The sequence below is a fragment of the Cupressus sempervirens genome, chromosome 5, assembly GCF_028749045.1.
Source record: "Cupressus sempervirens isolate cs-2001-9-10 chromosome 5, ASM2874904v1, whole genome shotgun sequence".
NCBI classification, from domain to species: domain Eukaryota; kingdom Viridiplantae; phylum Streptophyta; class Pinopsida; order Cupressales; family Cupressaceae; genus Cupressus; species Cupressus sempervirens.
In genome coordinates this window covers 202,312,172-202,329,025 of record NC_143122.1, presented here as the reverse complement: position 1 = coordinate 202,329,025, position 16,854 = coordinate 202,312,172, and the positions used below count along the sequence as shown (strand labels likewise).

At 35.5% G+C, this 16,854-nt stretch overlaps 1 protein-coding gene and 1 long non-coding RNA gene across 2 annotated transcripts; both read left to right on the top strand.

Annotated features, from left to right (window-relative positions):
- The first annotated feature begins 641 nt into the window (after positions 1 to 641).
- LOC149555115 (mitochondrial import inner membrane translocase subunit Tim9-like) lies at positions 642 to 14,974 on the top strand. Its single transcript, XM_089829125.1, has 2 exons — positions 642 to 993; positions 14,430 to 14,974. The coding sequence occupies exons 1-2, from the start codon at positions 899 to 901 to the stop codon at positions 14,614 to 14,616; spliced, it is 282 nt and encodes a 93-aa protein (XP_089685251.1). The 5' UTR covers positions 642 to 898; the 3' UTR covers positions 14,617 to 14,974.
- LOC149555116 (uncharacterized) lies at positions 8,957 to 11,725 on the top strand. Its single transcript, XR_016364456.1, has 2 exons — positions 8,957 to 10,846; positions 10,941 to 11,725. It is a non-coding gene; the product is annotated as an uncharacterized LOC149555116 (long non-coding RNA).
- Positions 14,975 to 16,854: the final 1,880 nt, after the last annotated feature.

The window sequence follows — 16,854 nt, the reverse complement described above, 5'->3', positions numbered from 1 at the left end:
TGTATTATCTTCAACATGAGGTTACAATACACTTGCAATGCAAGTTCAACATCAACAACAGAAGACTCCAGTAGCTACTCGCAGTACCAACAATACACCTTTTTCTCATCGCATCTCTTTGCAACCCTAAAAATGCTTATAACATGCGCTTCACTTTAGGGCTACTCCCAAAAGGTAAACCGTATTAGGGTTTTACCATTCTCCGAGAAAATAGGAACCCCAAAAAATTTCACTATTGGGGTAGAGTGTACAGTACTCAAATATCTTAGTTGCCACATGTCTTCACCTGTCATTGAATCTTCCTAACATAGCTCTTACGTGTCATAGGAATCCGTCATAACCGTTTTAGTCATCATCTCTTTACACACAATTCAAGATGTTGACACATCAACATTATTTGCAAAAAATACATTTTACAAAACAAATAATAAGAATAGGAATTATACAAGGTTGAGACACCTTATTCCTAACATAAACATCATACAAAGCAAAATTAAGATTATGTGGTAAATAATTTTTTGAAAAATAGTCTTAATCCTTAACCCTAAAAACCATCAGCATTTAAATAAATAGTTAACTGAATTTGATGTAAAACTTTCAAATTTCCAACTTCCAACATGGCTTAGAAAAAAAAAGAAAAGGCTAAGAAATTAATTGGGTAATTTGTCACTACGATAGAAATGGGAAACATTTCAATGCCTTCAACCCGGTTATGTTCCTAATAAACGAATGAAAAAACTGTAAACCCTAGAAAGGGTTTTTGTAATACGGAAAACAACAGCAATGCGATCTTAAAAGAAAACGGAAGTATTGATTTGCGGGGGTTATTGTAGCGCATGGACAGAAGGAACGCCATCTGAAAAGAAAACAACAAGCCATTGACTTGCAGATTGTAAAAATGGACAAAAGCATGCTTGGGGATTTGGCCAACATGCCAGAGGAAGACCAACAGAGAATGTCCAACATGATTGATCAGCTTCAAATTAGAGACAGGTTATATTTTCCTTTCAGAACTATTGCGTTTGTAACGTAATTTGCATTTGTGGGTTTTATATGGTTCCTACTGTACATATATGGGTTGTAATTTATTTTAGTAACGGGCTGTGCGTGGATTTTTGTAAAATTTTGACGGATTTTGTCTTTCAAGTTGGTTATGGAAGGTCGCACTCTCCATTTTTTTTCCTTTTTTAAAGTTTTCGTCTTTGATATTTGTATTTGATTCTGTTGGATTTTTTGCAAATATTTCATTAAGATAAAAATAACTCCGAAAGGAAAAAGTAATGGCCTTATAATTTCTGTTAAAAACCACAGCAGGACATTTTACTATAAAATGGCTTAAGCTAGGAAGCTGACAAGAAACAGGAACAAACGTTCAATTTCCACAATTTTCACTGGAAACCATACATGAATGATGGAATAATAGATGCATACAGTTTTACCTGTATAACTGAATGTGTTAGTCGTAAGCTCACTGCAAGAAGTGCTTTCTTGATTCTGGATTTTTGTCACTGTTGTATAACCAGGGCTTGTAAGTAAGAGGTTATTAATTTGAAATAGGACCCCAACTACAATTCTGAATGCCTTTCTTCTTAGAGTAGGGACATTTGTTATATTGAATTCAAGTGGAATGAGGAAGTTACATCTGATACCCTCTTCATCAATAACTATTAACAACTCTTTTGCTCCAAATTAGCCCTTTATGTAGTGCCCGTTTTAATTTTCCTTACCTTTAGGCTTTTGTTAAATAAGAAGCTCTAACTCACAATCCTAGCAGCACAATTAATTATAAATATGGTATCAACTTCAGAAACTGCAGTTTTTTCAGTTTATTTCAGTGTTAACCTGAGTTTCTGGGACAAGGACGACAAGGGACAAGGGCTGAGTTTCTGGAATGACTTTTTTTTTGCCAAAATCAGTGATGGCAAGTGGACAACTATATAAAATGTATGGAAATTTGCGAAGATACATGACATTCATATGAAAATGTGTATAAAGCATGCCATTTAAACATCGTAGAACCTTAACTCAAAAGTTTACAACATTTTATTGTTTTAAAATGCAATGTGCATTCAAAATTCGGAAATTCGAATGCATTGTTAATATCATATATGCATGCGATAACAAAAAAAAATGTAAAAAAGTTTAACATACAAAACCAAAATGCCTAAAGGTGAAGCGCTGCCATATAGTTTCATGTTCAATATAAAAATCAAAATACATGAAAGAATCTACATTGCTGTTCCTATTTCAACTCAGCCAACTCTGCATCAGAATCAGTCATCATTACCGTCATAGCCCATGGGTAGAAGGGCATCCTCATCTAATGGAACCCCAATCAATCTTGGTGGTGTTTAATTCTCATCAACTTGGGCCACATCTTTACGATCAACATCCTACGGTAATGTGGGAGTTTGCCTGTACTTTGGAGTCTGACAATCCTGAAGCCGAAGAGCACAATGCATCACCACTAGCTTCTAGAGGTATGTCTATTCCTCTAGATGGAGTGGATAAATCCATATGTAGACTAATTCCTCTCCACAAAATATTATGTAGACTAATTCATCTCCACAATAGAGCAACTAGCAACTTGTGCAAGGAGGCGGGCGGCAAACACTTTTAACTCTGGCAAATCTCTCCCATGCCATGTCCACTACCCAATAGGACCTTTCTATGCCAATATAACTCTGTCCAACCTTGCCTATGGTTCACTCAAATGTGGGCCATGAAGGTTTGTGAAGTCAAGGAATCATGCACGAAGTGTGGAAGCCTCTCATTCTGAAAATATCTTATCAATGGCTGTTAGAATCTATCTAATACCTCTAGATCATCACACGGAGGGGCCTTTCCATCCAATTTTGCATACCATTTGGGATCTAGAGCATAGGCTGCCATATGAAGTGGGGTATCAATAATGTCCCACCTACGTGTCACAATGGGTCTAATATGCCCCTCATAAAACCCCAAAATAGGATCATTAGCTGTAACTGTTTTTTATTCTCCCCAACACATTGTCAAATGCCTCGTTATCTCTACAAAACTAGGGGAGTCTGTATTGGCATATCTAATGACATCTGCAACAAGGGGGATGACAACACAAATGTATCTGCAAAATGCAAACAAATAATTTGAAACTTTTATATAATCAGAATTAGGAATTTGAATATAATATAAAAATCAGCAGTCTAAAGACTAACATTTAATTGTAAATTTGAAATAAAATCAACAACTTACCTCATTTTGCCCCACCAACTGTTATAAGGATCTTTAGCTTGAGTGATTTCCTTCAATAAGATCGAGTTAGACCATCGGTTCCACTCTGATTCACTACTAACAATTTTAGAGCCTTATGCACCAAGTATCCTCTCCATGAAGATGTAGTATGTGTCATACCTATAATAAAAATAATTTTGAATAATTAGAAAATCAAAACACATTTAACAATAATTTAAATAATATTAAAATGAAGTAATTCAAATTGGTATACCTTGTCTCGGTTTTAGGAACTCCTTTGAGAAGGACCTAAAAGGATCAAGCTGTCCCCTGGCTTTCCCCAAGTCTCCGAAACATCCCTGGTACTGGGGATGGGGGAAATTAGGTCGGTGATGCATCCCTGGGTAACCCTAATATATATTTATATTTATTTGTGTGTGTGTGTGTGTAGCAAATAAGTTCATACACCACTATGCATTAATTAAAGCAACACAGCATTATATAACTCCATATATTATAATGTTTTACTCCATATGACATAATAGAATGCTAAAATTCACCACCATATTAATGTTTTAGTTCAAAAACATTAATGTCAATATTAATAATCAACCATCACTGATCAAATATCATTAAAAACATCAAACAAATCAGATTAAGATAGATGAACCAGAATAAGATAGACAACAAAACAAGAACACACAAAACTTTTTATCCTGGGCAAAACCCTCCACCATATCAATATTTCAGTTCACAAACATTAATGTCAACATTAATAATCAACCATCACTGATCAAATATCATTAAAAACATCAAACAAATCAGATTAACATAGATGAACCAGATTAAGATAGATGGCAAAACAAGAACATAGAGCCCCCACTCAGAGGGAAACAACCCAGCCCCACAAAATGATGTCTTTATTATCTAATAAAGAGATATCTTCAAAGTCTTTCACAATTGTCAATAATAATAATTGAATCAGCTTCAATGACTTATGATAAACAAACTTCTACTGAAGTATCCAAGATAAAATCTCTACAGAGATTAAATAAAAAATATGTTGACATAGACTTAAACAATAAAGACTAAGAGTCTGATCTGCTCCAGCAAAAACTCTACACACTGAAATTGCAACCTGTAAGAATGACTAATAGATGCAAGCAGCAGAAACTCCTTTAGATAAATACGACTTCCCTCAGAAGACTAATAGTATGAAGAATGATGCTCCGAGAACCCAACAATAATCAAAGGAACAGAAATGCAAAACTCTTTCAGAAATCTTAATATGCACAGGAATACATTCAACTCCAGAAACAACCACACTAGTATATGCAGTGGTAACACTGAAGACATTCACCAATGGACTGTATGATCACGCTGTTAGGAAACCACTTCTGAAAGCATGAAGAAAAACTCCAGGTATCCACACACTGAAAGAACCCTACTTCTGAAGGCACAAACCAATTCCAGGCATCCGCATGCTGAAAGGGAAACATTTACGACATATACAATACCATCGCCAAGGAATATCTAAATGTTCTCCATAAAAATGAATGCCCTCCTTGGAAGAATCAACAAACCCCATGAGTCATGACCTATGCTTTCTCTGATGGTAATGTGCCACTCATATACCACTTCACACTTTATAATCACTGCAAAAGCTGTATCTCTCTATATAAACCCAAAAACATTCAGCAAATCTCACAGCTTCCACACTGTAGTGGTCTCTAATATTAATCTATCAACAAGAAGTTATCGAGAGATGCAACTGATGGATATGGACACACGAACACAAGAGATGGCAGTTACGTAGTAGCCGCTTCCTCAACATACTCGGTAATCATAAAATGAATGTGCAATCCAATACAGGTTGCTAATGGCAAAAAATCATCCACGCGGAGAGCCAAGAAGGTGGATGGTGATAGAAAGGAGATGGAGAACATCATAGCTGCTGAGAGGTGATCAATTACCAACAGATGTCTTCAACTGAACACAGTCAAAAATTGCTTGAAGTTATAAATGCTGGTGACTTCAAGTGTTGATACTGCAGGTACAAACAGAGAGAAGATCTCTCTTGAAGCTACACCAGATTTTTATCAATAATCAACCATCACTAATCAAATATCAAAAAAAAGATCGAACAAATCATCATTATTTTGCTGTTACAAATCAGAAGCACAAAAAGTGCCACCAGTGTTAGTACTAGCAATGCCAGCTTCAGGAGCAGCCTTAACATCTCTGGGTAACTCATGACAATCATCATCACTTCCAACTTCTCATGCTCTGGTTCACATCCCATTGCTTTACCTTCTTTTTTTTTAACCATAGTCTTTCTGTGTCACAAGCTCAAGTTTGAATGCATATAGACCAAATCTTACACCTTCTTGGAATGTAGCCCATTGCAGTTTATTGATTGGATGGAGGAGTATGTGCTACAGTTCCTCTCAGATGATGATGAACTAGTAATCTATGTAGATTTTCAATTTTGAAATTAGGAAGTTCAGAGTTTTCAATAAAATGTTTTAAAAATATAAATTCAATATTCATCAACAAGAATTTAGAAATTAGAAGATTAAGAGTTGGGAACAAACTTGTGGTAAAATTTTGATGGCAACAAGTTGTAGCTGCTAGTACATTTGTCCATGGAAGTACCACCATTTGTGAGCATCAACATTGTTCTTGTCTTCAAAAGCCTTAAGACCATAATCATTGATGCTTGTGAAGCACATGAATTCAGACCTCACTGCAGCTTGTATATGATCGGGATAGAATCTACAAAAGGATGCCTTGTACATGTGAGCAACTTCAGGATATCAATATGGGGCAACTCTAATGGTACTGTCCTTGAGGACCGATTGACGATAGTACTTGGGGCTTGATGCAAAGACAAGGGGATGCAAATGGGTAGTTAGTTTGTTCCATCTTCGAATGGATAATCCAACTTCAGGTGTATTCTGTTATATATTATCCCTAAGTTGCATGGGTACCTTCCCCCCCATCGGACTTGAAGAAGTTCAAACTGGTTTGAAGTTTGGGTTTGGTTCGAACTTGGTTCGACCAGGGTTGCATTTTTTGCCCCTTGGTTGGGTGAACAAGGCCAAAAAAAATTGAACCAAGTTCGAACCCAGTTTGAACCACATGCTTTCTAGGCCCCGTGGATGGCAAATAACTGTTTTTTTAGCAACATTTTTTAAATTGTTGGCATCCACAACCCTAAAAGGTTGTTACGAAATGCTTTTGATTGCCTCTCATTGTCATATTTTGTGGCCTCTCATTGTCATTTTGTGAAGAATTTGATGCCAACAGCATTGCTGCTACTGCTGATCCCATTGGCCTTAGCTTTATTGCTGAGTCAACTAATGCTAGATAAGAAGAAGATGAAGGAGGAGAAGAAGATGAATATGAAGAAGATAAAGATTGAAGAACTTAGAATATTAATAGATTATTATTCCATTAGTTGGACAATGAATGTGAAACAATGATATTGAAATTGATGCTACAATTTATTTTTAATATTTTGAATCTTTGATGTTGAACTATATGATTGTATGAGTACTATGACTATATGATGGTAAGCTCACTATGATTACAAGTTTATGGTGTTTTTGTTATTTAAATGTGTTTATGCTACTATGCTACATTCTTATTCTAACTCATACTTCATAAATATGTATATATACATATATTTTTTATAATTTTTATATGTTTTGTACTAGCAAACCCAAACAAACCCAAATCCCTTTCCAAAACTTTGACGAACTTGTGAACTGGTTTTTGAACTTCGAACTTGGAACCAAACCTGAACCGGTAACTTAGCTAAGTATCCTATTAATATGTTCATAGGGTACTGGTATCATATAATTTAGGAGACTGCAAAAAATATAACTATAAAGAATATAGTCTTGGACATTGCAATGAATTTTTAATATAATATGAGAGCAGGTTCTCCTTAGTAAAGCTAGCCTTGTTGAACAGTAACACCCTCTGCAAAGGGATATTATTAGGTAGCACCGTGGCTTCCATATGTTTCATGTCTTGCAAGATAAGAGAAACTCTGTGGCAATGTGCATGCCCCAATAGTTCCTGCAAAAAGCACAACCCAGCCTTGCACAACAGCTGTAAATATAACCACCCTAGTTGAGAAGAACATGGCCCACTATGCAGATGACCTAAGTTACCGGTTCAAACCTTGATGTGGTTGCGGGTACGAGAACCTGGTACATGGATACATGAATATTTTTGTGGGATTTGGACACGTTTGGATGTGTATATGAATATTTTAAAATTTATATTTGTGTGTATATATATATTTAAAAATAATATTTAATATTTATGTTAATTATAAATATTTGTATATACAAAAAATTCAAGAAGCATACAGAATTAATCATACTATTAATCTAAGTTATGTTTTTGGGTTGTGGACGGGTCGGGTACAAGAACCTGGTACATGGGTATGTGAGTTTGTTTTAGGAGTTTGGGGTATGGGTATTTGAGTGAGTGCGCATGCACGTGTGCACATTATATATATATATATATATATATATATATATATATATATATATATATATATATATATATATATATATATAACTAAGAGAAACATAAAGAATTCTAAAACTAAATCATTTCATGGTATGATACTTGATCATTGATCAATGCCAAATGCCAAAGGTAATATTAAATGCCAATTGATAGAGGAAAAATATTTGAATATGCATATGTACCCAGCAAGTACCCTGTACAAACCCAGCAGGTACCCACAGATGTACCTGTACCTGGTGTGTACCCGAACCTGGTACATGACCTATGTGTATGAACCCGGTAACTTAGCAATTAATATAAGAAGTGGTTTTGTTTGGTATTGCCGGCTCAATATAAAGAGGGATTATTATATCAGGTTGTTTTATAGTGAAAGCTTAATATCATTCCAGACTTTACTGTTTACTGGGGGCTTTGGAAAATAAATATGAGATGGCTGAGCTCGATGCCTAAAAACATTAATAAGGAGATTGTTTATTATTGACAAAGGACAAACATTAATGCCATGAGCATTTATTCATCCTACCTTAATACAAATATGAAGTAATCAAGCCTGGGCAATTACATACTACTGTGGACAGGACCAAAGTATCTTACTATCTACAGATTATATAGCTGCATCGAATCTGACTGTTCTCATAGTTTGTGGAAGGATTACTCTCGATTGCAGGCTGCTCTGTGTGATGTAAAGCAATGATTAGGGGCTAAGTCACAAGGTTCGAATTTGAATTCGAGTTCGACGACTATAAAATTCGAATGAAGTTCGGCAAGAGAAAAAATTCGAAAAAATATTCGAATTAAATTCGTCTTATATAGTTTTAATTATTTTTTAAATATATGTAATATATCCCATAAATTATCAAAATAATTAAAATTGCCTAATAGATTTTAAAACTATAAAACATGATGACACATTTATAAAGTATAAAACATAGTATTTAATATTTATTAAGTATAAAACAAATTTTTTGTTTTACATTAATTTAATAAACTGATTAAATATATATCTAATGACCTATTACTCAAACATTTTAAATTTTAAAGAATCAATTATATTACTTAAAAATAATATATATTTTAAACATTTCATTTATAATCAACAAATTTAATAAAACAAAAACTTATTTATAATGAATAAATATAATATATGTATTATTACATTATAACGAAATAAACCTAAGATTCATGAATATTATTTCATTTGTACTAAATAAATTTTATATAACAAAGAATTCATTTATACGTTACAATGAAATGAACCTAATAAATACATTATTACATAACATTATTAAATAAAGTTAGCAAAGACTATTGCACTAAAATAAATTAAACAAAAACTATTACGTTATTACATGAAATAAATTTAACTATATTATTACATGAAATAAATTTAAGAAGGACATTTGAGGACTTTGGAGATGCGGGAGCCGAAAAATTGCAAGCATAACGAAAATTGTTGTCGTTTGCAAGAGCCTGTGCGCACTCATCTACAGGAGCTGGAGATATCGCATGTGCACACTCCACCGCTACAGGACTATACAAACCTCTGTTGCGACCTCTGTTGAATCCTTTGTTTTCAGAACTCTATGCATTTCAGGGCCGAAAAAATGGTTCCAAAACCCTATAAAATATGTTTCCAAATGCCTACAATAGTAGTTTTCAAATATTTACAGCAATAAAAAAAATTCCCAATTTTTGCTGGCGAACATTGACAATTGTCATCGAATATTTTAGGAAAAATTAACATTCGGCAAAATCCGAATCTCATGCTTGGGATTCGTCGAATCCTGTGACTTAGATTAGGGGTATTTGAGCAACCAGTTTATATCAGATTTTGGTGATATTTATAATATTTTTGAGTTTCTATCACTTTTTAAAAGTTCTTATTAAGAATTCTGTGCGCTGGGCATCCAGGTGAGCATTCAAGTGCACCTTCACCAGGATCTGAACCATAATGCACCAGCATCCAGATACATGGGCAGACTGCATGAACCCATTAACTAAGCAGATAGACATACATGCAGGATTATTAATGTCAACAGAAATTGCCAAGTGACTAGTCTGATCTAGGTTCACCCAGGGCATGACCCTGCCATCTTGGGAACCCTGCAGGTATGTCTTGGGATGCATGGTTAGTATGGCATGACTTCAAGCCTAGAATAAAAATATAATTACAAGGAAACTTAAGATTTATCTGCAGAGTACCTAGGACAGCAGGGTTCTGGCCTGGGTGAAACCCAAGTCAGATTCATGCCCAGACTGAGACACACTCACACGATGCTCAGGTTGGCAGAACCATTCCCTGGGTGAGCCTAGGCTGGATCTACAGTTGGACTGGGACCTTTCCTGCAGATTACATTGACGAGGGTCAAGACTAAATAACCTGATCCCTTATATAAAAACTAAAAGCAATTTGGCAAACTGGTGCTGAAATGGTTTCATGTGAAAATAGAACTTACTGATAATATAGGCTTAGTACACAAATAACTCATTAACAATATGCTTGGTTTTGACTGTCAGTGTGTTAGGATGCAAGTTGAGCATCAAGAACTGCTATGCAGTTTTCAAAAGATTAATAGTCACCAAAAAGTGCCAATAAAGGACAAGGAGCCTGGGATGTACCTGTATGGTTCCCAGGATCACAGGGCCCTGCTCTAGCCAAACTCAGGCTCGACCCAAGTTGTGACCAGTACTCATCCTATCTAAAATAGTGTCGGGTTCTAAAATCAAAGAACCTGGTTCACATCTTCTCATGACTATAGTTATATAGAGTAGAGACACAACTTAATTCATTGTATTGCTGGGCCTTGATTTGAAATGACATCCTTGTCCCTGCACCTTTACATAGCATCTGCCTGATCTGTTGAAGAAAAACAATAGAACTTGATCTCAAGGCAGTCTAAAGCTAAAAACACACAATGGTATTCTGGTCTGACCATTGCATCAATATTATTATTGGATAAAAACCTGCTGGATGGTTCTAACAGATGTTTCAAATGGCTCTTTCTGCCCAGTGCGCTTTTCAAAGTTGGAGGTCTCTGCGCTCCGTTCTCAGCATGCTGCATTGTCTGGGTCGGCTGTGTTGGCCATGGTGGGTTTTGGAGGCTGCACTGGTCTTCCATTTGTCTCCTGTGGTCAAGAGGTTCCTACCGTGGCTGATTCCATCCTTCTTCCTTGTTCGACAGGCTTCATTGGGTCCGCTGGTTCTGCCTTGCCGCCTACTGTTGGATCTGCTGGATTATTATTGGCTTCGTCTGCAGGGTCTGGGGGCTTTGGGCCTGAGCTTGTTGATGGGACTATTGTTAGCATGAATGCTGATGGTATTCCTATGGGGGGGCATGTAAGCAATGCTGGAGACATAATTCAGAGCTTATGTGTTGCATTCATGACAGTGTTTGTCATTTATGTCAACATACTTATTATTTTGTGAAGACTGGTAGAGTTACAGAAGAAGAAGTGTTTGGCGCAGTTCGAGGAGTAAAGTTAAGCTTATGCACACTTGAGGATATGTTCAAGAGTATGTCTAGATACTACAGCTAGGTGCGGATATGGAAATATGAAGACTGGTTTGAGTTATGAGGGTTTTAGTGAAGGCAGCTTTCAGACAGCGTTTCTGGAAAGCAAGTGCTGATGTTTTGATTCTATCTCCTCGTAGGGATGGAATTGGCTTAAGTAGACTTAGCCAGAGGTGGAAGACATGACAGAGATGGCTTGGTGAAGAGGGCATAATCTGATGATCAACGTATGCAAAGATATGAAGACTGTGAGCTGACAGTTTGATTGATAATCTTGAAAAAATGTATAATCATAATGGAACGTGTATTGCAATATCTTAAAAATGTCCTATATTATTATTGTAAATTGGAAAAGCCTAAAGGCCGACTCAATAAAATGCTTTAGGACTTGGTATAAAGGAAAGGTTGTTTCCTTAGTTGTAATCATCAGCGAGATCATTTTTTTGTTGTGTGAACTTGAAAGTGAGATCTAGTGCAGATAGTTATTGTATAAGGGACCTTGAATGCAAATATCTTTTGATTAGAGCAGAGATTGATGAGGATTGATGTGTTTAGAGCTTCAAAGGAACTATATAGGCAAAGGAGTTGTTTACTTAGTTCAGAGATCTTGGATATGCTTATCTGGAAGATTGTCTAGTGAAGACTGTTTCTAAGGCTATTTGGATAGTGAGTTTAGTTGCCCTCCCTTGAACTCCTAATAGGGACTCATATGTACTGATTGTATTTCATTGAATCCTGACAGGGTCTATCCTTTCATAAGGAACTACATCATCCTATGGGCATCATGCCCACCGAGGTTTTCTCTATGATCATGAGTGTCACAAGTGAACATATCTAGTGTTATTGTGCACAGTTATCTTTCTATTGTTATTGCATCTATTGTTTACATGTTTCAGAGTTAATAAAGATATTGAGAGTTGTTTTAAGCACATAACTGATTCACACCCCCCCTACCCCCCCCAGTTATCTTGGTCGACCTTTAGTTTTATAATGCGGAGACAAGTTGGAGCCAAAACTTAGGGGACGTGACCTCAGGGGATGGCAACTAAAAACAAAGGAGATTGTTTTATGTATAGAGACAAAATCCAAATATGAATATGATAACATTGATAAACTATTCACCATAGACATTTTAGAAGATCAATACATGAAAAACTATCAAATAACAAATACTAATTACTTCCATTATACCAATACACATATAGCAAAAATGAAAATGCCTAAAGGTTCCAAGTATCATGCATGAAACCAGAATGAAATAAAGAGAAGTCCAGCTGAAGTAGTAAGTAGTAAATACGAAATGCAATCTTTCCTCGGTGCTGTTGCTGCTCTATGTTTTTTCTTCAACTTAGCAAGTATGTCAAATCTAAAAATGAGTAGAAAAGTTAGTGTTCTAATGAACCAAATATGATTTACATAGTTTTATTATGTCTTTAAGAAAACTTGGGGCCCGCACAGAAAACATTATTATTGGAGATTAATAATGTGTGAGGAGTGATATAATATTCCTATCCAACTTGTATATAGCATATATTGTTGGTATTTGATTGTGAGTAGTTGTCAAAGATTCAAAGTGATGATTGTTTTATTCATACTGTGACAGTAAAATTTTTATTGACTGTGGCTAAGTTACCGATGCTGGTTCTGATGCTGATGCGGGTGCGGGGTGCTGATGCACAGATTTTATTTTGGTGGATTTTGGATGTGTTTGGGTGCGTCCATACATAAATTTAAAAAAAAAAAATGTGTGTGTGCGCGTGTGCACTATAATTTATATATGCAAAGAAATATACAAAAATAAACCATTTTATAGCAATTAGCATAATCAAATTGAAATAACAGTAATAGGAGAATGAATTAGGGCTGTTCTAGGGTTGTGAGGCAAATAGGAGAAAAAATATAATTAAAAAAAACTATTAAACACATGTTTTAATAAGTCACTCAGTGACTGGGCACACAAAATGGTTGGATGCTCACAGGATGCGCCCGGATGCTCAACGGATTTTCTCTGGATGCTCTCCCAAGCATCACGCGCGCATCCGCAGGAGGGAAGCAAGATTCTTGGCAGCATCCACGACGCATCCTAATGCTTCCAAGCATCAGAACGCATACGCACCCGCATCTGCCCTATTCCAGACATCGGTAGCTTAGGACTGCGGTAATGATACAAATGACTATGTATATGGTTATTTGTTTTATATCATCATGACTCCCTATAAATATTAAAGGTGAACATTGCTCATAGTGACTTGTATAGAAAGATCAATGCCCTAGGAATGCTTGTGAAGGAGATGATGTTTCCCATCTGCTTACAAAGGTGACAAGACCTACGGCTGTGCTTATGCCATCTTTTGTCTCAATCCCTATGGTACCTTTGAAGTATAAATGACTTAATATTAAGTTTTTGGATAATTACTTTGTATGACCATTATGTCCAATATTTGTGATCATTGCAACTATATTGTATTGAGTCTATTGACATTCACTGAAGAGCACTTGCATTTACTTTCAGTATCACAATATTTAGCTGCATCAAATTTAGAAGTTGATAAATACCAAGTTATCTGTATTTGAATGGGACAAATATTGTCTGGATTGAGTTAACCGTGCTACAAAGATGTAGGAACACAGTTCATTGTGAAGAACAAGTTCATGTTAGTATTCTAGGCTTCAATGATTATATGCATCACCTGTCACACCTTTTTTTTTGCTTTGACACACTGGCCTCTTCATTACCTGGAGACAGCCCTACACCCTCCTCTTCAATTCTTTCTTTGTGGTACAGGACATCTCATCATCTGAGATGCTGGCCACCTTATCATTCAACCTTTATATCAAAGCGAGTTAAGAGGTCAACTCCTCTGCCAAGCAGTTGACATTGAGGGCCACTTAATTTGCGACATGGAACACAGGTAATTATTGTGAGAAGTGGCCCATGTTACCTCAACCACAGTCCACTGGGCATCGCCTTTGCTGGTTTATCTTTTTTTTTTTCAGAAGACATGTTTCTAGAGAACTTCTCTGTTTTGGCAGAAAATCTGGCTGTTGCATGCCCACTAATTTGGAGACTGTACATTTCTGTTTAAGAAACCAAATCTCAATATTTTGCTTTATGATCCATCTTTGCTAATGTGTTGTCTCTTGTTTACTGTTTTACAGTTTGAGGATGTATAATTCGTTGGTTGAAAGGTGCTTCAATAATTGTGTAGATAGTTTTCGACGCAAGACTTTGGACAAACAGGAAGAAACATGTGTTCAACGGTGTGCAGAGAAATATTTGAAACATTCTATGAGAGTCAGTATGAGGTTTGCTGAGCTTAATCAAGGAAGCCCAACTCCCGATTGACTGTTTTCAAAGATTGCAAACAATTGGTGTAACTTGACTGCCAAAGTAATTTTCATGGATTTTTGGACTGCCAAGTTTTTGTATCAAACTCTTTCGTTAATCTGATCCATGGGATCCAATTTTCAATAATTTCTTTTCTTGGGTTATTAGAATCTTTATTCATGTTGTAACATTCACACAACATTGAGGGTATTCTATTGTTTGGGGGGCACGCAGAAGAATGAATTATCTGCCCCTTCCATTTTATTTATGAACATGGTTTGCATTATCTTCTATATCACTTATGGTTTAATTGGCAATTGTAGTTTGTAATTCACCTAAAACTGCTTCTCGCAATAAATTGTCAGTATTTCTTCAACATCTGATTATTACTGCTCATGCACAGGTCTCTGTTCTCAGACAATGAAAGCAGGGAATGACATGATATGCAAGATTGTAAGGTTTTTAAAATATCTGAATGGAAGGCATATACATACAGCAGAATGGGTACCCATTCTAATGTTTGTGAATTGAAAAATGAAAGTCTAGGCTAGTTTTCATTTTGTTTTTTGTTCAAGGTGTTGCATAGATGGTCTTAGTGGCGCTTTATAAGATGACTCGTGTTAGTGAAGAATCTTTTATATTCATGTTCAATTTCAATTCCTTTGTTTTGTTTTGAAATTTGATTGTAGTGACTAACATAGTTATTGAGTGCATGATTGTACAACATGGCTTTGAATCTCATGAGAAGAGGATTTTTTAAATTGTGATCGATTGGGGTTGTATAATTCTTTCTTCATCATGGCAAGGTAAAAATATAGTTCTAACACTTCGACTCAAGAGAGTGACTTGACTCAGCACTCAGAAATAATTCCGTGCTGTTTCAGCAAAGTGAAAATCTTCGAAACTAACAGAAATTTAAAAACTACCAAGTGTAGGGCCCAACTACTCGAAGGTTATGCATCCTATGAAGGCGTGTAGGTAGCAAGGATATTGGATGATGGTTAATCCTCAATATACAATTAAATTAAATTAAACTTCTCATTTAAATTTAAAATATTAAAATAACCATTCTACAAAATGTATATTCTAACTATGAATATGTAGAGGTTTGCAAAAGTGATATGCATGACGTAGTTTTTAATTATTATAATTCATCAACATTTTACTCGCTTAGACTTTGGGGTAACACCAAAACTATGTTCTTGTAGGGATTACAGGGAGGGAGGGATGGGTTTAGATCTTGGCGGAGAGAGGAGATAGAGGTAGAAACAGGGGTAGTGGAAGAGGGATAGGGAGAGAGATGTGGCGGGTTCTGAGAGAGAGAGAGAGGGGGGTTTGCTGATTATTGAAAATTGAAGAATGAAAATTTTATATGATTTTCCAAAAATTAGAATTTGTACTAAAACTTCCTGCCATAAAAATATACACAAGAAATTTAATGTAAAAGTATAAGAAAGTAAAAACACATATTGGAATGTGACTCACACACAAATGTTATAACTTAGGTATATATTCTATTGAAGAGAATGAGATTGGCTTGAAGATAGAGGTGGATACTTAAATGTAACATTTCATGTATAAACTAGAGCCAAGAAATATAAAAGCACTAACATTTTGAGACTTGCAAGTCTTGCCTAGATTGGTTATGGGTCCCCTATTCGTCTTGTGGATCTTGGTAAAACATTTAGAGAAGAGGTTGAAATTGTATTCCACTATTGGTGACCTATTAAGGGTCATTTAGCTTGGAACTCGTCTTGTGGATCTTGGTAAAACATTTAGAGAAGAGGTTGAAATTGTATTCCACTAATGCTGACCTATTAAGGTGTGTGCATTGTTTGAAGTACGAAAATCAAAATTTTGTTTAGTTGTAGGTCTTCTAAATAGATATTTTGGATTGGTGGAAGCTAATTGTGTTACTTAGATTGGGCTTCTAGGTCTATCTCAAGATTGATGCGTGGATCTTTCTATTGGAGGTGAAGTTAGGAAATTAACTTAGAATTCTTATAGATTTTAATTGGCAATAGATTTTGTTATGTTTTAAATTCTCATAAAACTACTAGATTCTCTCACAAGTTCCATGGTGAAATGCTTATAGTATTTTTGGTAGAATTTTAATCTATCCTATTAGGAAAATAGAGAAATTATTAGTCCCTGCCTTATATTAGGTAGGATAGGATAAGATAAGATAAATTTATTGGATCTAAGGGAACTAATGTTTTTAGTAGACCTCTCTATTTAATTTTTATGCGTAATCAT

Bases quoted from the DNA above. Each gene is read 5' to 3' on its own strand.
- LOC149555115 (XM_089829125.1), top strand. From the start codon at position 899: ATGGACAAAAGCATGCTTGGGGATTTGGCCAACATGCCAGAGGAAGAC. The intron at 994-14,429 runs GTTATATTTTCC...ACTGTTTTACAG, and splicing joins CAGCTTCAAATTAGAGACAG to TTTGAGGATGTATAATTCGT.